At 40.4% G+C, this 27466-nt stretch overlaps 1 protein-coding gene across 1 annotated transcript in view; it reads right to left on the bottom strand.

Annotated features, from left to right (window-relative positions):
• adgrl3.1 (adhesion G protein-coupled receptor L3.1) overlaps window positions 1-27466 on the bottom strand; it is a 115365-nt gene that overhangs the window by 65089 nt on the left and 22810 nt on the right. The window contains 2 exon segments of the mRNA XM_025907760.1: window positions 12762-12975; window positions 19761-19928. Of these exon segments, the coding sequence (XP_025763545.1) occupies window positions 12762-12975; window positions 19761-19815 (269 nt within the window). The 5' untranslated portion in view covers window positions 19816-19928.

Here is a 27466-nt window from a genome sequence, read left to right on the forward strand (position 1 = left end):
GAGAACATCAGCAAAAATTTACAATTCATGTCCTCTCTGCATTGTGACCCATGATTAATGGAGGAGATGCAGAACGTGCGCGCGCACACACACACACGCACCTTTACAATTTTTTTTTTTTTCCCAAACACCAAAATGGCTCTATATATTTTTTTTCTCTGTGTTTTTCTTAGAGTTGGCAGAAAAGCTCCTTTTTTAATTAGCATGACCACATCAAAACAAGGCAGTGGCCTGGATACCGCCTGGCCCGCTGGCTTTCTTCCTTGCAACGTGCAACACACACATGCACACAAACAAACTATTCACTAACAAAGCCGAGCTGTGGCAGGCAGGGAAAGAGAAAGCTGCTATGCTGCAGTGGGTGCTGCTGTTGTTCTTGTCTCTGATGTTTTTCACTTTGTTTGGCAGACCTCCCTTCACTCCATCTCTGTCTCTATCCCTCATATAACTGACTGATGATTTGATGAGGCTGACGCTGCCTGTTGGAGCGTGTGTGTGGGGTATGCTTATGCATATGTGCAAGCACATGTATGTCTGTGAGCAGATGCAAAATGGAATAAATATTTGAGTGTTTGTCTGCGAGTGTGTGCGCGTTTGAGCATGTGTGTGTGTGTGTGTGTGCTAGAATGCAGATGTGTTGAAGAACTATATAATTACAGAACAAGAGAGAGCTGGGAACTAATCCTCGTGAGTTGAAAGAAGTGTCTGAGAGTGAGTGACGCATAAAGCTTCTCCAAAGTCCTCTGGAATCAGTGTTCGAATACAGTGAAACCACTCCAGAGCACTCTGTGAGTGAACATGCTTAACACACACAAACGTTCTGAATATTAATCTAAAAAAAAACATCAACTGTGTTCACTAAGCATAAAAAAACAATTAAATGAACTTGAAGATACTTGAACTGGACTAATATAGACATACATGTATAGTACTTAAGCAACCAGTCATTTCTATATGTTTTTCTAAGAAAATGGGAAATAGAAACTGACTTTCTACTATTCGAACAATCTTGAAACTTAATACTTTGTATGACCGCCTTTATTTTTCAACACAGCCTGAAATTTCTTAGACAAGCGTTCTTTAGCATTAGTTTTCCAGGTTCCTTGAAGGACCTTCCGAGCTCATATTTGGATGTTGGCTGCCTTTTGTTTCATTCTCTGTCAAGATGATTCTTCACTGCTTCAATAATGTTCTGGGAAAGCCAATCCGACTGTTCCACTGTGTGTTTTTCTATCCAGGTATGCTTTTGCTGCATTGGCAGTGTGTTTGGGATCATTGTGATGCTGAAAAATGAAGTTGTTGCCAATCAGTTGCTTTCCAGATGGTATTTCATATCTGCATTCATGATTCAATCAGCTTTGACAAGATCCCCAACACCAATGGCTGAAATACAGCTCCAAACCACGACAAAGACTCCACCTTGTTTTACAGATGGCTGTAGACACTACTTTCTTCATCTCCTCCATACATATTGATGATGACTTGAGCCAGAAATTTCATATTTAGATTCTGCCCTCCACAAAACCTGTTGCCACTCATTTTCGTCCATTTCTTGTTTAAGCTTGTTGTCTTTTTGACCACGTCACTTCCACTGAGACTATTTCTAAAGACCCTTCAGTTAACAGTCGTTTTTTTCCTGTGTCTTAAGGACGTTTTCTAGTTTTTTAGGGATGACACGTCTTCTTTTGTTCTCCACTTGTTCAAATTCCTCATTTTTTTAAGGCTGCACATCATGCTGAGATATGCCAGCGTTTCAGCTAAAAGCTCTTTGGGAATCACCTTGTTGGTTTAAAAATGCTACTTTATGTCTTTTTCATAGACTCAGTTAAAGAAATGCAAATACGTTTCTGGTGATAGATCATTAGTGAAAAAGTGACATTATATACCATTTAAAACTGCTTCTTTGCTAACTTGTCTGTTATGTGTAGACACAACCCTGGTTAGGTGAGTTAGGTGCCTTTTTTATCCTTGAATAATTCATAGGTCAGTGTTATGTGGCTTAACCAGTAAAGCACCCATTCCTCTGAAAATGGTCAAGTACAAGGATTAGGATTATTACAAGGAAGAGAATATTGGAAAGAGCCAAACATTCACAAATAATGACGACATATTACAGGTACCTTGTGTTTCTGAGGGGCCATTTTAGGTTTAAGAGATCAGTATGATGATAAGACTCATGTATCCCTCCATGCCTCTGGCTAAGGCACACATAATGCCCAAAGCTGGAGCTCTCACAATGGATGTCTAAGTGTTAATGTAACATTTGTTTGCAGCTGTGTTGCCATCGAGGAAAAGTGCTCATTTGCAGCCACTTCAAAGCCATACAATTTTCTCAAAGAAAAGAATACAGTAAGGTGGTGTATCTTAAGCGCTCAAAAGCACAATTATGTGCCAAGAATAAAACATATTTATGTGAGTTAGCAAAATATGACATAAACTCTTCTCTCTATCATCACGTTTGAAAATGAATACCACTCAAAAGTGGTGGCTCAGGGAGGTTGGACATAGATAAGTCTCAAATGGATGATTCTGTGTCAGCATTGGCCTTGCAAGGTTCAGGGATTTAAAACAGGAGATGGCGTGTTAATGTAATTTCGACCCATTAAATGCCAAATTTAATAAAATTGGTAAAAATATCACCGTTACCACCAGTGCTGTGTTTCATCACAGTTGTTTACAGCACAGGGTGTGACTGGGTGCAGCACCTTTTTAAGGAGCAGGCTTTATTTCAGAAACTTTAATAGGGCCTTTTTTTAGCATCCATTTTTCCCTAATGCAACTATAGACACAACTCGAACTCTCAGTGATGACACTAAAACTATTACGTAATACAGAAAAAACGATTAAATGATGAGTAATATAAAGTTATGTTAATTTCTAATTGTTTATATTTACATGCATGCAAATGATTGTTGGAGGATTTTGCAACATGTTTGCATTATTGAGCATCTTTCCTTCTTTCTTTTCACACCTGCAGAGGCACTGAGGGTTTAGAATACTGAGACATCTCATGGTAGAGCTGCCTAGGAGTGCTGTGCAAAGCTTGGAGCATGCAACACGGACTCATGGTCTGCATAATGTCACCATCTTATTTTTGTCAGCTTGTTCACCCACACTGTGACGTAACTTGCAGAAAGACTGGATTTTTTTTTTTTTCGTTTTTGACAGCTGGACAGCTACACAAACCCAGAATCTGGCAGTTAGTGGATCCAATGATACAAGAGTCTGATATGGCTCAACATAAAAATATAGAAAAAATATAGAAATCTACCAAGAATGGTCCAGTTCCTGTAGCAAAGGAAGCGGCATTTTGTTCTTAAATACCCCATCAAGTTTATCTATTGCTATGATTTGTAACACTGGTTACTCTTGCAATGAATCAGATATATTTTTTGTGAGCTTTTAAAATATAAAGAAATTCAACTGAAATCTACAAAGTAGCAAAAATTAACCGGTGTGAGTTGAGTAGTCTTGTGTTTGTGAAAGTAAGGGGGGGAAAAAAGCCCAGAAGATGATTTCAGAGTGCTCTTCATCTCCTGTGCGAGTTCAGGAAAACCCATTTGACAGCAGATAGAGCCCATTCACTATATCTCACAACAGGATAAAAACCTGTTAGGCTGACCACTCACTCTGCCCCCCTCACACATCACATATGAGATTCCTCTTCTACTGGCCTCATTTCTACTTTATTAGCTCCCTGATGTGGTTATACACACATACACAGGCCTGTTTGGAGATGGACAAATGGAGTGATGGGAAAGGATGCCTAAAAGGACAAACACAAAAGGCAGGAAGTGTGGAAGGGTGCACAGGAAATGTGATTTAATATGTAATTGAAAAATGATGCGAGTGTTGTGAGTGACAGAGGTAAGGGAGCAAAAGAAGGCGCCTATATATGTGTTAGTGCAAGCCTGCGCACATGTGTACCATGGGGTATCGTGAAGCAGATGCAGCACATCCTCTGCCAGCCCCACCACACCACACTTATGAAGAAATGACAGATCTGCCTCTCTCTTTGTCTCTCTCCCACACACATAGACACAAACATTCCTCGGCAGTCCCCAAATGTGTTTCTGTCAGCTCTCGAACAGCCTGTCAAACAAGCCACAGGTAAAATAACGTTGTTTTCCCCACTGGGAAAAAACTTTGAAATGTGCTACATTATTAATATTTGGTTGGAGGATGCCACTCTCTCCTGTTTTCTCCCATATCTGTGTGTCATGTGATATTTTTAACTTTACAATATTCAATGCACAGCATAATATGGGATGTTGTTATTACTGTATGTTGAATGTGTGTAGCTCCTGTAAATGCAAAGCACCGCCTTGTTTACCTGTCATTGTCATCCATGCACAATAGGATATAATATGAAATGTATCCTGATAAAAAATGATAATCTGAAAATGTCTCATTTTAATTACTTAAGTATTATAGACTTTATTTACACATACTATTATACACTTCTACCAGATAAAGCTCTTCTTATCTTAGAAACAGGTTTTGTTCCTAAAAATTAAACCTAATTTAAATTTCAGTTCACTTATTACCGTTTTAATTTCAGCCCCTTGAGCAGTTTTGATCTTAGGAAGATTAGATATTAACTCTGCCATTTGAAAACAGCATGCACTTGGATTTGCAAATTTGAGTTTTTTGTACCACTTAAGGAGAATGAAAACAGATAACTGTGTTATTTGCATAAAAAAGAAATGCAGCATTTGATAAGTATCACAAAGATCAAGAAGAGCAGTGGTCCTAACGTCGACCCCTGGGGCACGCCTCTTTGATACAGGAAGAAAAGAGGAAGAAGATCCAGCAAAGTGGGCCTACTGTGTTCTATCTGACAAGTAATTTTAAAAACAACTGACAGCATTCCCAGAAAAGTCATTATTATGTAGTTTATCCACCAAAGTGGCATAGTCAACTGTGTCAAAAGCCTTCAGCAAATAAAGAAAAGCAGAAATGTTGTATGTTCCGCAGTCCATTGCCTCAATAATGTAATTTACCTCTTAAATAGCAGTGGCTATTGTGCTGTGCTGTTTTCTAAAACTTAGTAGTTAATATTTTCAGTATTTCTGCTATAGGCCTGCAATACACTGGCAACCTGCCTAGGGTGTACCACTGTTCTAGCTGCACAGGCTCTAATACACAAAACCCTGAACTAAATGGATGCATGGATGGATAATAGTTCTGCTATAATATCCGTAGCTAACTTGAGAAAATCTAGATCCAGTTTTTCAGGACTTGCAGTCTTATTAGCATTCAATTGCTTTAAAGCTCTACAGATCTGTTACATCGAAAGGAGAAAAGCTGAAAGACTGAGCTATAGATTCAATAAAAAGTGCCTGAGAGTGAGCCTTTTCTTCAACATCCTGTTTTAATTCTGGATGTAAAGTGTACTTGAACATTAAATACAATTTAGATTCTCAGTGCAATCCAACAACCTGCATTCAAGTCAGCAAAATCAACCACTGACACACTTCTGTGAACAGATAAAACATTCTTTAAAAATCAGCTACAGCAGTTGTAAGCTTGCTCTCATACAGAGAGCCATTTGTATGCAAATGACAAATGGCACACACATTTGTGAGCCTGCATAATGCCTGTGACATTGTTAAGATAATATATGATTTAAGAAATGATGACAACACTATCAGATTTCAGTATGGCAGGTAGAGATGTCATATATTGGATTTTTCCATTTCTTTTATGTCAGAAAAAAAGAAATGAGTATAACTCCAAGTGGAACGAGACTGAATGTGTAATGCATGTTAATTCATTGTTTAGAAAAGGGCCTAGTTTGGAGGTGTATGATATATGTTATGTGTGTGGATAACAAATGATTATTACAACTAAAAGACTGCTTAATAATAATAGCAATGATGATAATGTATGTCTTATCATAAACAGAGGCAAACAAACCCCTTTACCCTTCTAGCTTCTGAGCAGGCTGACTGCCAAGTATAGTTTTTGAGCTCCACCGTCTCTCCTTTCCTCTTCCACCGGTAGCCATGGCAACTTCCACGTCGTCCGATTCCAGGACACACTCGGAGAGTCTTTCTCCCGTTTCCACCTAGTAACATTCCTTAGCTGATATCCCTATGTCTCTCCCTACCTTGCCCTCTCTAAATTTAAATGTGACACCTCCAACTTCACATTTTAATCCAAACCACCTGCTTACACGAACCCCAAATCCTCCTAAAAGCTAAAAGATGAGCGCGTTTCAGACAGATGTGCTGTCTTCTTGATTGGTGAGATGCAGAGGAGCGTGGAAGACACCATCACCATCAAGACGACAGAGCAATGCTACATCAAGCAACTGACTAGTAGAATTTAGTCAGCCTCACCTCATAAAAAAATATGGGATGCTGTGCTTGTGCAGGGGAGACGAGGGCTGTTCCTTGTGTCCTGGTTTGGATTTGCGCTTCACTGTCAGCGTCAAAGTATCAAGTCAGTCAGGTAGTCAGTCACTGTCTACAGCACACCAGCATGTCTGAGGCACTGATTCACGTGCCGTGCTACTCTCTGGATGTGCCAGACTTTGTGTGGAAGAGAGAAAAAGAGAAAGCGTGTGGTGTCTCAGACCATTCTCAGGCAGCCATGCAGCTTTGGTGCTCAGTGAAGCATGATAACGAAGGTTAGCAGAGCCATGGTGAAAGGAGAACAGGGTCAGATGGTGGAGACTTTGACATGTGGAAATACAGAGGTTTTGGGAAAAGAGAACAGTTGTCAGTTTGGGTGAAAGTATATTTGCGTGGGTAGACGGAGAGGAATATATAAAGAACAATAGAAAGAACAAGATCATTGTTAAGATTATAAAGGACCCCGTGTGTTCACTCCTGTCACATATCTGAGGGAAAGTTTCTGTCAGTGTTTCAGTGTGCCAGAATCAGTCAGTCTTTAAGTTGGACTTTTCCTATTCGTCTATCTGTGTTTGCGTGTGCGTACGTATGTGTGTGGGTCCTAATTACCACACTGAGCAAGGGTGACAGTTGGGCCCCCAGGGTGCCGCAGGGCATCTCCTGTAGCCGTGGTGACTATGTTAGGGTGGTAGCACAAGCACAGACACTTGCATACACCAACATGCACACACACACATACACATTAAGTAGGACATTTCCAGATATGACCTCATTCAGTGGGAAGCAGGGTACAGTTAATGGAGGGAGGAGAGAAGAAGAGCGAACAGATCGAGACAGAGTAAGTCAGAGATAGATATAATAACAAGATATAATTGTTAATATCCTGGTGAGTCCACCTCTGCAAGATATCTCACACCCAGAGAAGAAACACAGTCACAGCCTCAGTTTCTGTGGTGAAAAACTTTAATTTAGCATTTTGTTTTTGGACTTCACGGCTTTAGATTAATGTAATGTTTGGAGCATTTATTTATCTGCCCCTCTGTCACTATCTGCTCCACCTCTCTCTTCTTATCCTTCAGCTTTTACAGAGATGGATTATATTCAAATGGAGAAGTAACATGAAGTGCAGGTATGCCTGGAAAAAAGTGCCAGACTGCATAGCATAGTTTGCTGGTTAGACAGTCTGAGACTGCAGCACACAGCTAACACTAGACTGCAGTCTGCGATTCAAGTGGTTTTCTATAATTCAGAGAGTCAAAGGAAAAGAACTTCAGAGGCTCCTTTAGAGTCTCCCACGTGTGTAGTTCAAGCTTGCTAGTGCATGCTCAATAACACATACGGACTCGTATGCAAATGCATACAGCTAAAGATGAACACACTCAGACATGTTCACACACAACCACATATTCAGTACATATGCACACAAATACATTCACATGCTACACTACTAGCCTGGAGCTTTGAAGGCTTAGATGCAGTTCTAAAGAGAAGAAGAAGTTGAGCAGGCTTACGAACTAAGAAGAAACTCTCTATTTCTTTCTGAGCGCAGTATGTGTATGGGCAAGAGAGAGCGTGAGTATGCATTTAAGAGCTGCCACGTGCATTCACATATGCATGTGCGCGCCTTCATCTGCATGTTAGTACGCAGCGGTGGTGTTAATATGTGTTTTTACAGCCATAGTGCACCTAGAATCTTTGGGGACGCACTGAAGGATTAATCTGCAGACCTGGGTTGTCACTCTGGCCGTCAACCCTAGCATCCTGGTTCGAAACAGGGAGAAAATATAGAATTCACTATAAAATACCGGAACCATGCAACCCATAAGGCCTTGCATTTTAGCCTCAACCTCATCTCTCCCCAGAGTTGAGGAAAGAAAAAAGCAAATGGAAAAACAGGAAAGCCAGTGAAAGCTAAAACAGATGGTGAGTGAGAAAGGAAAAGTGACAGTGAGGGTGGGAAACAGGGGGTGAGAAGCAATTTGAGGAATGAGGAGAGAGTAGAAAAAAAATACTAAGAATGGAGTGACAAAAATTGAGATATCAAGAGGGTGACAGATGGGAGAATAATAAATGAAGCATGTTGTTATTTAACACATCCAAAAGAGACGGGGAACAGAGGAGAAGGGAGAACAACTCCCCACCCTTGTCTCTCTTGTCAAAGTGCTTTCCCTTTGTGTTGAGAGGCGTCTTCAATAGGAATGGAAAAGGAGAGAAAACGAGAGCAATCGAGAAAAAGAGAGGTGAGAGCGGGAAAAAAAAGGCTGAAGGGCCAACAAGGTGACAAGGTGGGAAAGGTGGTATGGAGGTATCGAGGGAAAGTCTGTTTGAAGTCCAGAAGTAATTTTCTATCACGATAGCTGTGGCAGAGGCAACAAAACAGAGTTTGTGTGGCCGTGTGTAACGTCCACACGTTCTTCACACTATCGACACTTGCAGCCTCAAGAGCGCGAATGCATGTGTGTGAGATTAAGAGGGAAAATCTGAGAGAATGTGCTGAAAGGTACTTGGTCCAATTCTGTAGCATCTCCAGAGAACTCATCAAGTCATTTTTATGTGAATAAATCGCTATCCCCGAAGGCATTTCGGCATTTTGGCTTGCAGCTCTCTCCCAGTGTAGAACTGCACAGTCAACCATCAAATGTCTCCTCATATAAGTCACTAGTGACACATATGCATGCAACCCAGCCACACCCTAGCAGTAACCGGTACTGTGAAATTCATCCTGACATTTAGGAAACTAAGTATGAAGTGCAGTGCCAGTGGGGTGAGTCTAACAAAGAATTAAAAACTGAATTATACTCACAATGCCTTAATTTAATATCAAAGGTAAAACCTAAAAAAAGAAATAATTAAGCTGCAGAGACCTTAAAACAAAGGATTTTCAGTAGTCATTTTCAAATAAAGGTGCCTCTGTTCAAAACCTGATAAAACAGAGTGAGTCATTGAACTGAGGCCACTGTATCACTAAAACAGATTAAGCGTAACTTTCATGGCCACGGCTTCGTTTCCCCTTCAACCCAGTGTATCCCAATGGGGAGATAATCTGGGAAATGCAGCGGTATCAGGTCCTTTCTAGGTTGCCTGAGAAGCCTTGTGAGACCCTCTGGAGATATGAGGCTTTGATATCAAGACCAATTATGTGGTATAGGCGCACACATCCACGCACACAAACATTAGCGCACACACACACATGCGCACATTCACCAACACATACACACACTCATACATACACACTCATTGGCCTTGGAGAGTGGTGGGAGGAAAACAAAGAGAGAATGTGATACTGAGGAAACACTGGGCAGGCGGAACATGCTCTGATTTTATCAGCCAGTTGAGCGGAGCTTGAAAGCCAGAGACGATACAGACATAGAGGGAATGAGAGAGTGGAAACAAGACAGGCTGAAACAGACTGAAGAAAATGGATGTGAGAGTATGGGGAAGAGTTGAAAGTATATACATACACACATCCACGGTCAAACTCCCAGTGAAGCCTTCAATACCCGTTAACGTGCAAAAACGCATACAACGAACATGTGCATGAGCGCACACTAAAAGATTCACTGTCAGCATTTATGCCAAACATGGACACACATACTGTATGCAAGAGCATATCCGAGCTTTGCAGAGTATTGTGCAAGTAGACACAAAGGCCCACTCGCGGCATCTTGGAACTCGCAAACCGTTCACCACAAATATATGTGATAAACAGTTGTTTCCGGTCTGAGTCACCTCCACAGAGGATCCCTCAAGATTAAGTATGGCCTCTGGCTCTGCTAATTGGAGCTTAAAGTCTGGTGTAGCCCCTGGGCAGTGTATGCTGTGTGTGGTAGAAGCCATGTGTGTGTGTGCGGGCTTCCGTATAAATTATGGATGGAAAGGGCTGTAGGAAAGTGGCCACACAAGCTTCAGCTGCCAGAGCGAGAAGAGAGACCAAGCTAGGCCAAAGCAGTCGCAATCAGAGCACCACCACATGACACAGACAGGTGGTTTGATAGAGAAACAGAGCAGGGAGACGGATGGGGAAAGATGACAGCAATATTGAGATGGAAAAAAAGATGAGAGAAAATAATAGGACAGCAAGAAAGAGAACTGAAAGTGAGATTAACACAGGACCTGGAAAATCCAGATACTAATGGTGACATTAATGAATTATTTATAGCCAGACATTCTCATTACAGAGCACGGTGCTTTCCCTTTATTGCTATTTTTGTCATGCTATCATTTGCCAACTAGCTTTAACTAACTACCTGCCAAATACAAAATATATGTAAAGTGCAGAGACTACAACAGCATTAAAAACCATTTCCAGTAACCCTAAATCACAAGCTGGGTTCTCTTTTCTATTCTGCTACTCACCAACTAAATGTTAGGATAATCAGAGGAAAGTACCTGAACATGTTAGATAAAAGATGTTAGCTAAAACAGCACTCACTCATGTTAATAAAAGTATAGTCTCAAGTGAGGAGGAGATATGGAAATCTATTATTATTTTGCAGCCTAAATATTAAATATTGTATTTTTCGCAAAGACAGAAAAAGTGGAAAAATCAGTTGCTAAAATTCTAAAGTAAAGAAAATTTGCTTTACTATGTAAGCCTTAATTTGTGAGCTCCATGTATTATGACATAAAATGCTGTATGACATAATATATCATTATAATGTTTTTTTTAAACTATCCATATATTATAGCCTGTTGTTCAATGATAATTTTCCACGGAGCAGACGCTGAGATTGCTGTGTTCCTTTCAGCACCCTCAGAGGAGGAGGCAGGCACACCGGAGAGATGTGCAGGAGAAGTGTCACCTGAGTCGCTTCCATTGTCTGATAAGACTACACTGCTTTCTATAAATAATCCGTCACAATTGTCCTTTTCCCCCATTACAGTTTAGCAGTTCTGTCATTTTATGCTGCTGTTGTTTGGTGTAAACTTCTTGAAAGTGGGTAAATTCATAGTTAATTCAGAACTTGATATATAGTGTGGTGTGGGAAAAACACATGGGGGGATTTCGAGCATCTCAGTTGGATTAGAGCCACTCCAAAGTCTTCATTTTGTTTTATCTTCAGCCATTCAGAGGTGGACTTGCTGGTGTGGTTTGGATCATTTTCCTGCTGCAGAACCCAAGTGCGCTTAAGCTTGAGGTCACAAGCAGATTGCCGGACATTCTCCTTCAGGATGTTTTGGTAGACAGCAGAATTCATGGTTCCATTAACTACAGCAAGTCTTCCAGGTCCTGAGGCAGCAAAGCAGCCCCAGACCATCACACTACCACCACCATATTTTACTGTTGGTACGAACTTCCTTTTCTGACATGCTGTGTTAGTTTCATGCCACATGTAACAGGACTCAAACCTTCCAAAAAAGTTCAGCGTTTCTCTCTTCAGTCCACAGAGTATTTTCAAAGATGTCTTGGGGAGCATTAAGATTTTTTCTGGCAAATGTGAGGCGAGTCTTTGTGTAACTGTTTCCTCCTTGAACTCTCCAATGGGTGGTATTTTTTTCCCAGTTACTTTCTTATTGTTGAATAATAAACCCTGACCTTTTGTGACCTCTTGGATGAGTGTTCACTGCGCTTTGGGGGTCTTTTGGGTTGACCAGCGACTCCTGGGAAGGTTCACCACTGTTCCATATTTTCGCCATTTGTGGATAATGGCTCTCATTGTGGTTTGCTGGAGTCCCAAAGCCTTAAATATTGCTTGGTAACCCTTTCCAGACTGATAGATGTCAGTGACTTTGTTTCTTGTCTCTTGCGATTGTGACATGTTGTGTTGCATTTCTCAGCCTGCTTCAGTTTGTCAGACAGGTTCTGTTTAAGTGATTACAGGCAGTAATCAGGCCTTAAAGTGGGAGGGAAACTTACTTAGCTTTGTAAAAGACGTGGTTAATCACAGTTCATTCATGATTTAACAAAGTGGGGGCAATCACTTTTTCACACAGGGCCATTTAGGTTTGCATGTTTTACCCCTTAATGATAAAGTCCTTCATTTAAAAACTGCATTTTGTGTTTACTTTTGTTATCTTTGTGTAATATGTACATTTGTTGATCTGATGATCTGAAACATTTAAGTGTGACAAACATACAAAAAATCGGAAATCAGGAAGGGGGCAAACACTTTTTCATACCATGGTACTTAATGAGGATCAATACACCTGCTAAAGATAGGATCTCTGGGGTTTAGAGTAAGTAAAGCCATTCAGACTGTTCCTGTCTCGGCTCTGTCTTTGTGTCATGAGTCAGCCTTCAACATTGCACCAAAAGGATACCATGGGACGAACTTAATTAACAAAGCAACACAAAGAATTAATTATGTTCACTGTGGTTGTCAGTTTTGGTTTTACAGTTCTTCGAAAATGTTCCGCTCAGACACATCACACATTCACTCAAACACGTACATACAAACTGACCTGAGTGACATGATCTTGTATGCATCAGGCAGGTAGCACCGCGTGTTTTCCATCTGGACGGGGTCCGAGTCGCAGATCTTGTCATCAGTGCGGCCGTAGTTGGCACTTTCAATCATGATGACATCTGTGCCTGGGCAGCGTAACTCAATGGGGTAGGACTCACAGGACAGCTCCCTGCGGACTACTGCCATGGGGATGGGGGCACGGCCATAAACTGGACAGAAAAACACATGTATTGATGTTAAGCTGTTGTTTGGTGAAATACTCCACACGTCTTGGTAGAGCCATCTTTAATTTACTTGGACTGCAAGGCCTAAATTATTCAAGAATAGACTGTGTTCAACTAAAATTGCATTTGTACCCTTGTCATATAGACGTAATTATTCAGACCATATGAAAACAATAGCATAACAAAAGACTTCTTATAAGGGCACGTCCACTGTCGCGAGTGAACTGACTTGGTAATTAGTGCTTTGCAGTTAGCAGTTTTGGACATCGTTCTAGATAGAGAGTAATTGCCTGGCAATTTCAACAGATATTGAGTGCTGCAGATAATATTCAAAGATGGCAATGCCTAATTATTCTCACAAGTTGCAAATGTGATGCAAACATCCACTAGGCTGTACTGTAATAGGGAACATGTCATTAATTTCAATGAGTCTGAAGTTACCGAACATTCCCGATATTTTTTTACTTCACTGGCGGACGCTTTTGTGCCACACAACTCCCTTTCATCTTAAAACAAAATGAGCAAAAATAAGAAGAAAGGCAAACTCTTCTCATCAAAAGTATTCTTAACAGTGTCATGATTTTGGATTCTTCTTGTTATCGCGATTCCATCACTTCTTTTATTTTAATCCTTGCTTCCTGTGGATTCCAGTTAGTCCCCGCCAGCCAGCCCCCAGTGCCTGACGCACACAAATATTAAAAAAAAAAAAAAAAGTTTTCTGCTTGCTTATAAGCATTCAATCAGATCTGAAGTTTGTATTCCTAAAAGAATGAGTTTTCCTGCATTTGGACTTTTCTCCCCTTTCTCTCATTCTTTACTGTACTTTCATGTTCTTTATTTTCATGCTATTACATAGAAGTTGCAGTGACAATAGTGGTGCAGTTCTGGGTGTTAGTGTAGCATGGATTATTCTTGGTTCATGAGTGCAGCAATCCCTTAGAGCAACTGTTATCAGCCCTGAACGTATTATCAGTTGAGGTGCTCAATTGTATTGCCCATGTTTGAATCCACCTACCCCTTCCATAATAATAATGCAGATTTTATTACACTGTCCATCTAGACCATCTGAGAATTTTTGCTATACGGGGTGCAATATACATATTATGCATTTCCCACTTGAATAAACTAATAACATTTATTAAATCTACACAAAACTAATGTAGAAGGTTGCCAGACCCAGCGCTCTTTTTGGAAGACCATATCCTGTCAAATCATTTCTTAAAAGCAGAGAAACAAGCACATGTATACACACATGAATGTACGGACACAAAAGCAATTAAAAAGACACGGACTTACAACATCTGTGTAAAGCGAGGCAACGCTCCCTGTCATGGTAACCATAGTAACCCCGTCCTCCCTCCCTTGGCTCTCTCATTGGTTAGAGAAGCGTCATGGTTACACAAATGCAGCAAAGAATCTGAATGAGCTCAATGACACTGTGCCCGGGCTCAACTTAATACTGCCCTTCACCACATCACAGACGCACAAGCACGGAAGCACACACACACACACACACACACACACACACACACACACACACACACACACACACACACACACTCATGCATACAAATGCTCGGAGTGATGGAATGTAGAGGTGGAAATTCACAGCAAGCCAATATCAGTGTGGTGTTGGTACCTGAGGGAAAAACATTGATAATGGCAGGAGCTAGCTTAGAGATAAGACTGATATATAAGTGGCATTTACTGAAAATGTCTTCTCTAATGAACAGACACATGCACACACACGTATGTATACCACTGCAGGCTATGATTAGACCTTAAGCACACATTCAGACAGGATGTGTGTCTCCAAAGTAGCTGAGGATTTAACAGGGCATCATGCAGTTTTGTCTGTGTAAGCAGGGGGTCTTAGTGCACTGGGTCATTACTGTGTGAAAGTAAGTGTCAGTTTATTAGTTTTTCAATGGCTGCATCATGACTCTGTGAGCATGAATATAAATTCTGAAGTGAGGGTTAATTGGAGCATGCGGGGATCAATAAACAGCATTGTAAGGCAGCTGTCTAGACTAGCTTTGGATCAGATGTCTTACAGTGTTGCCTTACAGGGTCCCCTTTGGGCATAAAGCAAGCATTATGACACAAACTCACACACACACTATTCAAATGAGGGGTCTATCTGTATTCCCATTAAAAGCCACTCTGCCTTCGTAAGCAGGAGTAAATGAACTGACTCGTACATGCCATCCCGTCTCGTCTGTCACATTTTAATTTATCTTATTATATCAGCTGCCTCACCTATAAAGCTGCTGTGCTTAACCTGTCTCCAAAGGAGTCCCTCTACACATATTTCTGTCACCTGATACACATGCATTCACTCACACACACACAGTATGCGCACATATTTAGCTGTCTGTCTTTGACTACATGTAATAATGTGTGAGCTGGCAAGTCCATGTTAATGTGTCTGTCATTAGTTGTGTAAGTGGTGACAGAAACTTGGCAGCAACAGACAGTACGGACAATCTTATTCAGACACTCTCATTGCCTCGGGGGGCTGAAACAAAAGGATATTGATTTTTACATTTGGGCCAAGAACAAGAGAGTGGCGAAAGAGGTGGATAGATGGAAAGAAGGAATGGGTGAAAGGAAAGAGGAGAAAGATTTAAAAGGTGATCTCTCACTTGAACTGCCAAAGCATTTGGCCAATGCTGGTGTCTTAAATGTGGGGTGCTTTGAGTTAGAGGGAAAACAACTTATTTTAAGTGCATAAGATATTCTAAAGGTTAAGGCTAGCAATGCAATATATATATATATATAGATATATTTATATATCTATATATATAAATATATCTATCTATATATATATATCTATATCTTAGCTTGATAATTGTCAACCACCTAGGGGGTGTATCCCATTTTGACCGCAGTAACTCCCAGCCATATTTGGCACAGACGTTCCTGTATACTATGTCAGCTGCTTGGTTATGGCGTCCCATGTACGTCCTGCCTGCTAGCATCTCGCACCCTGTTATGTGCTGGATTGTCTCGGGGCATCTTTGCACAGCCTGCACCTGGGATCTTGCCTGGTGTGGTAGACCCCAGCCTCTATCAATCTTGCGCTTAGAGCTTGTGTCTGTGCTGCCACAATTAGTGCCTCCGTGCTGTCTTTCAGTCCAGCTTTGTCTAGCCATTTAGGACTTTTTTGATATCACACCTTTCTTTTACCTGCCAGTGAGACAATGGCATGCAGTAGCGTGTCCATCCATGATGCTTCCCCTTCTTACGCCTCTTCTTTCTTGGGTTTCTGCTGCCTGAGGTATTCACTAAGCCAGATCAGTTGTGGCCATCTGTCTGTGTGCTAATGGATCTTTGTTCTTTCTTTCCTGGATAGTGTTTCTGACACTCACTAGTCCTCAGCCTCCTTCTTTCCGCTTAGTGTACTCTTCTGGGGTTCCATGGCGATCAGGCCTTTTCAGCCTCCGGTTAGCCATTCCGGGTACACCTCATCCATTAGCAGCTGGTTAATTTGTGCTTCCAGGGGCTCACAAAGTGAAGTAAATCCTTGAGCCGGTAGGTATGGATCATGTCAGAGTCTGGTGCTGTCTGACTCTTTATATTTCCTGGATGGTGACTGGTGAACCCAGAAGACAGACGGATACAGACTGGTTACCTAAATGGAGATGACATATATGATGACACTGCCGCGGACTGCCAATGATTCATCCCCTGCTAATCCCAACCAGCCACACCTTTACCTGGAAAGCGCAAGAGTATAACTTGGATGGTTCATTGGAGAACACTTCGGGTTTATTCTCCCGACTTCTGGTATAACTGTTCAAGCTAATTGCTTTAAAAGGTATACCAGAGGCCATCACACTTCATCACTCCTTTCTGCAGATAGTTGGCTAACGTCCCTTTGTTCTGCCTTGATCTTGGCCACAAGTCTTTTTCTCCATGGAAGATACCGCTCCTTGTGGCTGTTGTTAATCTTATAGAGTTATATGTTTCATATGTTGCTGTGGTATAGATCAGCTGGTTGGTTTCGTTGATTGTTGCAGTAGGGGTCGTGCGTAATGTCGCATTCACATCTTCTAGTAGACTTTCAGAAGGTACTTCATTTAATCAGCTACAGAGGGTCCAGGTTCCCAGCTTAGCCATGGTCTTCTGTTTCAGGTCAGCTGCCCTTGCATTTAATCTGCCAGTTGTTTTCAGGAGTGTGGAGATGATGACATTCCCCCCTCGGACCTGACGTCTTTGTGTTGTAGGTCACTCAATGTGTTATACCTCAGTCTCTAGTTGCAACAGCAGCTGCTTCTTGCAGATGTTGATGATGTTGCAGCTAATGATTCGAAGCATACCGCGTCATCTGTCAAATATGGTGGAGGCAGTGTTATGGCATGAGCATGTATGACTGCCAGTCGAATTGGGTCACTACCGTTTACTGATAATGTGATAGCTTATAGAAGTAGCAGGGTGAATTCTGAAGTGCACAGGCCTAGACTCTCTGCTCAGAATAAGCCAAATTCTGCAAAACTGATTAGACAGAGCTTCACAGTGCAAATGGATACCCCAGGCATACTGCATAAGTGACACACAAGTTCCTTAAAGGAAAGAAACAGGATGTTCTTCAGTCAGTCACCTCATCCCCGTCCAATAGAGCATATAAAAAACCCATTAAAAAATCCAAAAAACAAACAAACAAAAAAACAAAACAAAAATGATTCCCAGATTCATGTTTACATTTCTTTTTGTTTGAACTTACAATCCTAAAATAATATAGTTCTGTGGTGAAGACTGAGTGGTTGCTGTTGTGTGCCCAGCTGGTGTCCTTGTTTCAGGTGTACAGGTTTCCTCACAAAGCAAAAGGAACATACTTTGCATATGTCAACTCATTCTTTAGACATCGATGCAAATATATTTAACTGAAACTCATCTCTTCCTGCAAAACCAAGCCCTTGGTGTTTATCTGCCTGACTATAAGCACTCCCTGTGTGCCTTTTAATTGCATCCATTAGTATTTAGGTGGGATCTCTGGCATCGTAGGTGCAAGTATATACTAGACGGTGTGTGTGTGTGTGGTCCGGGAATCACTTGCTGTAGAGACCTACATCTATTTAAAATGTGGATACGTATGTGTGTTTGTGCGTGAGTGCATGTTACAACGTTACACAATGTGAGTGACAGGACCTATTAATAGGACCGAGTTCAAATGGGCCAGAGCTCCCTCTCAGGGTCTTTTAAGCCTATGGTCATGTAGGAGAGGAGGAAATATGAAGTTGACCTACTGGATTGCACCTGCACTGTACATTTTGTATGTGTAAAAAGTTTCTGTGTGTGTGCAATAAAATGGTGCCCTAAGTTTTTATTCTTATTTTTGGTTTTATTGTTATTCTTTCTTATGCTCATATTTCCATGGTGTCCTCATGGTCTCGCCATCTTGCCCATCTCTGTCTGGTCTATGTGTTTATGCCTTTGTCCTCCTGGTTTCCACTTACCGTCTTATTTTGGTAATTGCTTTTTCTTGTGTGTCTCCTGTGCCTTTGCCTCTTCACTCCTTTATGATTGTCTCCGCTGTCCTGATTAGTTTCACTCTTGTTTTATATATCTTCACTTGTCTCTTTTTCATGCATTCATTATTTCAAGTCTGGACAATCTTAATTCATTATTATCAGGTGTCAGGGAATAGACAACGTTTCCTCTGTATTAGCATCTCTTCATTTGCTCCCTGTTAAATCCAGAACTGAATTTAAAATCTTTCTCCTCACATACAAACTCTCGAATAATCAGACCCCATCATATGTTAAAGACTCATAGTATCATATTATCCTAACAGAGGGCTTCACTCTCAGACAGTGTTTACTTCTGGTTCCTAGACTTTTTAAAAGTAGAATGGGAGGCAAAGCCTTCAGCTATCAGGTCCCTCTCTTGTCAAACTAACTCCCAGTTTGGATTTGGGAGACCAACGCTTTCTACTCTATTCATCACTTTCATTTTTGATAAGCTTATAGTATGGTTCTGCTGGGGGTTTCTTCCAGTTAAGAGGGAGTTTCTCGTTCCCACCATCACAAACTAATTGCTCATATGGGCTCCTTTGATTGTTAAGGTTCTCTCAGGAATACTGCAAGGTCTTTACCTTATAATATAAAGTGCCTTGAGGCATCTGTTGCTGTCATGTGGTGCTTTATAAGTAAACTTGAATTGAATTGAACAGTTCCCACCTTGCTTTGTAATCAGGCCATTGCTGTATGTAGTCTTGTGCATCCCTTTGTTGGCTTGTCTGTTTATCCACTGTGTGTCGGCCTCCTGTATCCCATCTGTGTTATTTCAAGACTCATTTGTATCCTTGCTTTTTTGTGCCTGCTGAGTAACAGCTCTTTGCAACAAATGCTATTTCTTTTTTGTAAGAAGTCCAGCAATAAGCCTTTATTTTAGCAGACAATTGTGACTGTTATAAAATTAACTAACATTACCTATAGCTCTTATCAATACAATTATTAAAAACACAGACTATAGCTTAAAATACTCAACATCTGTTTTATTTTAAGTTCTCCAGTGAGCCCAGTAAGCCACAGTAGTGCCTTATCAATTCAGTAATCAGGTGTTTTTCCTTCTGTAATATGACCAAAACTAGTCCCCTAATTTTTTTTTCTTGCTTTTGCCAAATGGACTTTAGTCACATAGATATCTGACTGAAAATCTTTAATGTAGCAATAGTAATAATTGAGCAATACAACACATTTAAATTAACAAATTAAATGTTGTTGTTTTTTTGGTTAGGGCAGTGCAATGAGTAATGTGTCCCTTACCAATGGCTATGGGGGAAAAGAAGGTTGAGATCAAGAGCAGGCATCTGGTCCACATGACGTCTGAGGATGACCTGGAAGTAGACATAGAGGTACTTCCTGCTGAGCCCAGACGGTCTTGTGGCGAGCTGTTTATAAGTCACAGCTCAGTCTTCCTGTCACCATACAGACCTGAGATTTGACACACAGAGAGAATCTGCTCATTTGGTTTGCCATAAGTATACACATTAGGATGCTTCATATAGGTCACAATACACAGATTTATTAACTATTCCAAAATTTTATCTGTTTCTTATCTTTTTTTCTTTCTAACAACAAATAAACAAGAAAACAACAACTGAGAAAGTTTATCCAGCAAATAAACAGATTTTCCTCAAAACATTCCTCAAAGAAAGAGAGGACTAAATGACAAACACTTGTACCTCAATCATCTTTTCAGAAAAATTTAAAAAAAGTGAAAGAAGACCAATTTTATGTGGATTTGCCTGCTAGGTAAGTAAATGATATTCTGCAGACACACAGAGAGGACCTACAAGCACATAAAACCACAAGATTATGGTAAAAATTGAAATTGATCATTTAATCATGAATGTATAAAAACACTTTGATAACATTTATTCTATAGCTTATTATTGTTAATCTCTGGATCTCTTCCACAGCATGTCTTTGTCCTGTCATCCTCCCCTCACCCCCAACTGGTCACAGAGATGGCCGCCCCTCCCTGAGCCTGGTTCTGCAAACCAGTTTCTTCCTTATAAAATTGAGTTTTTCCTTCCTACTGTCTCCAAAGCATTTGCTGATACAGGGTCATATGATTGCTGGGATTTTCTCTTTATTGTTTTATTACAATGGAAAGCGGCTTGCGGCAACTGTTGTTGTTATTTGGTGCTGTATAATTAAACTGAATTGAATTCAATTAAATTAAATAGCTTGGGGAGTTAAAAACTTCTGTCCCATATGTGATTATTTTTAAGATCCACAAATTCATATATTCTTCATTAGGTCATAATAAATATTTCTTCGAGTTCTCAAACTATCTCATCTGCTTTAAAAGATTCTAAAGGAATTAAAATCACATTTTTAAGCTCCAAAAAAAAAGCGATTACAGTATGTTAAACACAACAAGAACTGGATATTTTGTGCAAATCCATATCGTTAGCTTCATAGCATAATTGCCTAAGTCACTTTGACCAGACAATGACTTAGGCACTTATGCTATGAAGCTAACGATATTTCACATGGCAACAAACCAGATCCCAATTAATTCATACACAACACAAATCTTGGAAAATGCAAGACTACTGTTATATGCTGACCTTGTCTAAAAGAAATAGTAAAATAATACAATGGTGCTTAATGTTTGCATAATGATGCTTTTATTAGGATTCACTTCACTTGGTATTACACATCAGCATCAAAGTGTGAAATGTATTGATGTCCCAACCTAATTGTTCATTTCATGGTCCATCAGCAACAAACAATTAATACGGGGATGGTCTCTGAGATAAGTTATAGCAGTGACAGACTGGTAAGCGTCGTTTCTCCGTCTTTTTTCTGAACAGATTAAAAAGACCAGCACACTGTTCAATCACTTGCTCACCCGCCCACTCACTCTTATCTCAACTCAACTTTGTTTTTTTGCACTGCAAAATTCACTTTTTAAACAGGAAAAGCTGCAACATTTACATTTAATTTGCAGAATTATGTGCTTATGTCAAGTTTAAAGTGTGCATGACGTAAAGGATAATAAAATCTTCACAAATCATCCTTTTCAAACAAACATCGATTTTCAGGGAAGTAGTTCAAAGGTAGCAAAAGCCATCTTTGTGCCTAAATGTTCACTGTTCTCAAGGGAACTCATACTCAGCTCCAGAAAAACAAGCACATTAAGTTTGTAAGTGGGAGGGAGAGAGCGAGAGGGGCTGGAGAAATTTGCAACAGCCGGGGACAGATGGAGCAAAGCAGACAGCCACAGCCATGGGAGATACATCATGTGTAACAGAGATTATTGATCAGTGTGACCATATCATTTTTGTCCAGCAGAGACTGAGACAATAGCCAGCTATTTCCATCATGCCATGCTGTGAAGGCAATATCTGCTTTGGCACAATCCTCTGCCTTTGATATTTCTTATAACTAATGTTATCAAAAGCCTTTTAATTTATAGAAAATGCCAGAATCACACAGGCCCTTTTTTACCAGAATCAGACAACATATGTATAACGTATCTTCAGAGCATCTGAAATGACAAAAAGCCTCATTGCAGACCTGCAAACGGGACAGACAGCCACCCAGAGGCACATGCACACTGCAGAAACGAAATCTCTGAGAACAGAGCAGAAACACACAGACGATAAGGCCTGTGTAGTCATCTGGCATTTTATTGGTTCTGTTCTTTTTTGTATGTCAAAATAAATCCTTTAAATTGAAAATTCACTAAAACTAATGATAAAAACACAAGCCAAACCTAATTTAGTGAAGTCTGAAAAGTTGTAGAAAATTCAATTTGCATTCCAGCATAAAGTAGTCAAGCATTTTATCCAATCAGATTACTTTTATGGAGCATAATTCTTTAGCTCTGGATAATGGCAGAGACTTTAAATTTCCCTTTGATAAGCCTGTAAAAACTTAACAGACTTATCGACGCACTTAACTACAAACTGGGTTTTTTTTGCATTCAGAAGAAACTAATTGTAAACTGTAAGAAATCCTCTGGATGTGCTTCACAGTTACTGAAGCCGTGTTTTGGGGGGGGGGGGTTGTCGTTGTTTTTTTTGTGATTTCTAGTTTGCGATACAAAAAAATCATTTTAAAAGTATATAAAATGTATTGGTCAGCTGACAATAGCTGGCAAAACATAACTAATTTAAGTAAGAAAAGTCAAAGTTTGAATAATTTTCGTTTCTCACAACTGTCTGTTATAATCGACTTAATCCTTCTACTTAAAAAAAATCCTTCAATTTCTTTTTTTTATCTGCAAACCTATTCAGCTTTCTAAATACCAAGCGGTGCAACTGACTTCATTGGAGTGTGATTGCATATCTGTTAACAGTTCTTGACAAATCCCTAATGGCACTAAAGTGATAGACTCACAATAGACTCCTCTGTGTTATTCTTTCCTCCACTTAAACGACCGAACAAGCTGCCCCATTTTGATTGATTGGCCCCTAACTCAGTTGAACATGAGCAATCTGACCAGCTGTCCCCAGCTAGACAGAGAAGGCATACACTGACATATGGCCGGACGCCACCAGCCACAGCATTCCGCTGTTTCATAATTCAAAAGCTATTCCATCACCCCGTATGCTCCACCAGCATCTCACCCATCAGTTAATTAACCCTCTCATTTCCTCCATGCACACGGTGGCTACACAGACAATGGCTGCGTGTCAGTCAAGTTATGTTCATAATTCAACAGGGCTGCATGCTCCCATATGTTCAGATAATGACAAAAAAAAACTGTTCCCTCTACAAAGTCTGACAATAGCATAGACAATAGTGATTGCCCAAAGCATTGCCCTGTTTTCCTAACCTGTTTCCTTTAATTATCCTAATGTGTTGATTGGTTAATATATAATGAGCAAACAGACAGTAATGGTGCTAATTATCAGAACATATGTGTTGCGTTTACACTCTGTATTCATCAGCGCACATAAGGTTTTGCAAGCATCATAGGCCCCACCTGAACCTGCTCACTGCTAAAATGATGAAAATAATCAAATCTTTTTTCTTTTTTTTTTAAATGAGCTCAATATTTCCAATCCTGAACTAGTTATATCTCACTGGAGATGCTCTCTAGAAGATAAACAGCATCTGCATAAAACTGAGCAAAACATCAACAAAGAAACGAGATCAGACTGGATCCAAGTCTTTGGATGTACCTGCCGTTTCTATCCATCTCTGCTTAGTCATATCCGCTCAGCAGACACCTGCTAATTATGCTACAAATATAAACACACACTACATTTTTCAGCCTTGGCTATTTTGCCACCGCAGTTTTCCCAACATCTTGAAGAAAAAAATAGATTTATAATTTATGTTATAACCGCATCGTTAATGCAGTTAACAGTCTCAACAACACTGTATTATTTACTGTATCAATAGACAATCTTCTCCACATTAGTCTTACATGTATGTGTGACATGGCCTCGATGTCCCATATTTTTCTGCCCTGAATCTTCATTTCCTACAGGGCCGGCATTAACATAGCTGTCGCCAAAGCCGCCACACTCACACAGTCTATATTGCATGCATCCATGAACTAATTGATGTTGGGCTGATTCTGTGCACAAGGCAGCCTGACCCTACTGAGTGTGTGTGTGTGTGTGTGTGTGTGTGTGTGTGTGTGTGTGTGTGTGTGTTAAGTCCCCTAACGAGAGTCCTGCCTGTCACAGCACTCCTCATTCGGGGATTCTCTCTATCGCTAATGAATGCTGACCGGACTGGGCTACCTTGTCAACACGCGTCACAAGCACATGCACGCGCCTTCATACACACATTTTCACACACACATGCTTATCACTAGGAGACCAGATGCGCTACTCCCTCAGCCTCCAGGCAGAGTCTCAAATGTGTCCATGTTGCACTTGTAGTTTATCCTGTGAGCATGCCTTAAAGAATACCGTGTTGAAGCATGAGTATATGTGCATCATATTAGGCTAGCAGATAAGTGGTTGCAGTAGTTATATAAAACAAACCATAGAGAGCAAATGAATATTCGTTTAGATACTGTACTAAAATCAGTATTTTGTAATCTATCTTTATCTGTAGTTTTGCATTCACCATAATTAGAATAAAAGAAAATGGTTCAAAAATGGCTTTTAAAGAAAACATGCTCACTATTACTGAAGATATAAATAAAGAAAGAATAGGAGAAAAATGTAAATGCATGCATAGCCTGCTGAGGTTTTCTTCTTGTACTTATCTATCTATCTATCTATCTATCTATACATATATATATATATATATATATATATATATATATATATATATATATACATATATATGTATTTGGTGTGCTATAACAGCAGAGGAAGAGGACAACTTGTTTTTTTTCTCCTTTTTTCTTCACTTAGTTTTTCTTCACCTGTTCTTTTCTTTCCTCTTTTTAGTTTCTTCATTTGTTCATTCTTTGCTCTGTTGGAGAGAAGTCTGAGCGGAACAAAGCTCAGGGGGCTATGCACCATGTTCAGTAAAATGGCATGTGTCCGCCAAGCTACGGTAAATTACCTCCAGTTGGCTTGCTAGGGTAACCACCATGGACCATTTCTACGTGTGTGTGTCTGTGTGTGTGATGGAAAGGGTTGGAATAAGGTTGTGTGGGTGATAGAGTGTGAGTGGGTATAGGTAGTGTTTCAAATTATCATCAGCACAGGTAGACAGGCTGGGAGAATTTTGATTAGAGTGACCATGCACACACACACACACACACACACGCACATTTAGGTAGCTAATTTGGCAGTGTGGAGCTGAAGAGATGACTAATCAGGATAGAACCTGGTGGGAGTCTGGCCTGTGGCCTATAATGAGAGACATAAGAAACAAGCACACACATTCAAGCAACAGGCGCGTGTATACACACTCATAGCAATTATGCACTGTGCAAACAGACAAAAGACATTCACATGCAGCAGGCACGCACACATTCAAACACAGACCAGCATGAGTGATTGTGAATAGAAGGTCCTCCCTCATAATTGCTTGGTGCTGATGAAGCCTAAGATACTGATTAGCAGAGAGTGGCCCCTCAGTGTGACCAGAGGCTCAGGAAAAACATACTGTCAACTCCCAATAATGTGAATGTCTTGACGTCTCAACCACAACATGTATTCCTACTGTTGCATGTGTATGCATGTTTAGAGAAAGGGGGAGTTCACATACAAGCCCCCTCGGACCACATTAAAATCACAATTAAAATCAAGTCAGTGTCTCGTTGAGTTTAAATCTGGCCACCACAAACATGTGACAAACAGTCATGTCAGCTCATGTCTATTTTTTAAATCTATACATTTGACCACTGCAGCAAGATGCAGTATGGTTACTACCACTGGACATTTGTTTTTAGCATGCACAGTACATACATGCAGTCGAGCGCACACATGTCAGTACTCGGATGAAGGGAGGCTTCACTGTAGGAATGTGCACAATTGTCACCAGTGCCCCGAAGACAAGTGGCCTAGCTAGCAATTTATACAGTGCCAGTTGTAAATCCTTTGTATGTCAGTAGCCAAGAGCTGCAGAGTGCTTCAGCGTCGCCTTAAAGGTATAGGTCACCCCTACATCAGTATGGGTCACTGTGGTCTCAATTTGACATCCTCAGTGAAGTTGAACAACAGCTGTTTAGTACGATTTTTTTTTAATTCTCTATTTTTTTTTTAATTTATTTATTTTTTTTATAGCAGCAGGGGACTCTATTAATTTAACTGCAACATTTACTCTGTTTTAACATGTCACGATCAGGGATAATAGCCTGTGGCAGAGCAGATCATGGCTAATTCAAGCCACCTTTATATTTTGCATGAGAAAAAAACATGCAAAGAAGGCTGGACCGCCCTGACAGACTAGTTTCCTCTGTTGCTGTTCAAAGAAGATTCAAGATTTTTCCCACAAGTACATTTTTATTTTTTAAAAGCTACATTTTCTTTTCAAATTATTTTCACTCATAAGAGTTCAAAGCTTTGGGCTAAGCACCTCATCCTCTCCATCCATGTTAGACATGCTATGCCCGTCAGAAAATTGCGTCTAGGGAGTCTCTGGCTTTGACCGGACCACTGCAGTTTCCGCATGGCTGCCTCTGGCTGCTCTGAGAACGCTCACAGAAATCTGATGCACCAAAACCAGCCTGAAAATCCACCACCAATGACCTCGTCTGTAAGGCACAGGCGTTTTGATTCTGTCTGCCTGGCAGCTAGATACCACACTCTGTTCTGCTCTGCTTTGCTCTGAACTTTCTAATGCTCCAATCTAATCAACTCTATATGCCCTCCCTCCCTCATGAGACAAGACGGGCTAAGGTGGAGACGTGCAAGCAAGAATTGAGATAGGAGGAGAAGCGGAGAAGCGGGGAGGGGTGGAGAGAGGAAAAAGACGAAGGATTAAAGAGGAGGGAAGAAGATGGAGGAGGAGATTCGTGAAGAAGGTGAGGAAGGAAAACGGCTAAGAGAAATAGAGATAGAAAGATGGGATAAAGCGGGAGTGACACAGGGATGGAGACACAGAGGATGGCAGGAGGCAGTGAGAGAGAGGGAGTGCCAAAAGCGATCATAGCGATTTGAGCAGAATCTTAAAGCAAGTTAATAACGTAAGGCATTTATCTTTTTTCTCCTCCTTAGACTCTGCCCTAAAATATTTGAGGTTTCATAAAACACAGCTCTCTGACACTAGATAGTGATATAAAAAGTTCAACTGTCAAATGTAAAAAGAGACATAAAATTCAAACAGCACCAGTTCTGAAAGAAAAAAACACAATAACTATGGGTGAAAACTAGACATCACCTTTTTTAGACCAGCTTTTCAAAGAATTTCAAAGAAACACAATATCATGCCATGAAAAAATATTATTTTAGAAAAAAAAATGACTTAAGCATGCTAAATCTAATCAATTACAGTAGTAAATTAAGGCTAGCTAAGGCAAAGTAGACTTTTTCGACATGCTTTATCACTTTAAAATATTTAATTTCAAGACAGTAATCATTATGAGACAGATACTG

The sequence above is a fragment of the Oreochromis niloticus genome, linkage group LG6 (assembly GCF_001858045.2).
Source record: "Oreochromis niloticus isolate F11D_XX linkage group LG6, O_niloticus_UMD_NMBU, whole genome shotgun sequence".
Classification (NCBI taxonomy): Eukaryota; Metazoa; Chordata; class Actinopteri; order Cichliformes; family Cichlidae; genus Oreochromis; species Oreochromis niloticus.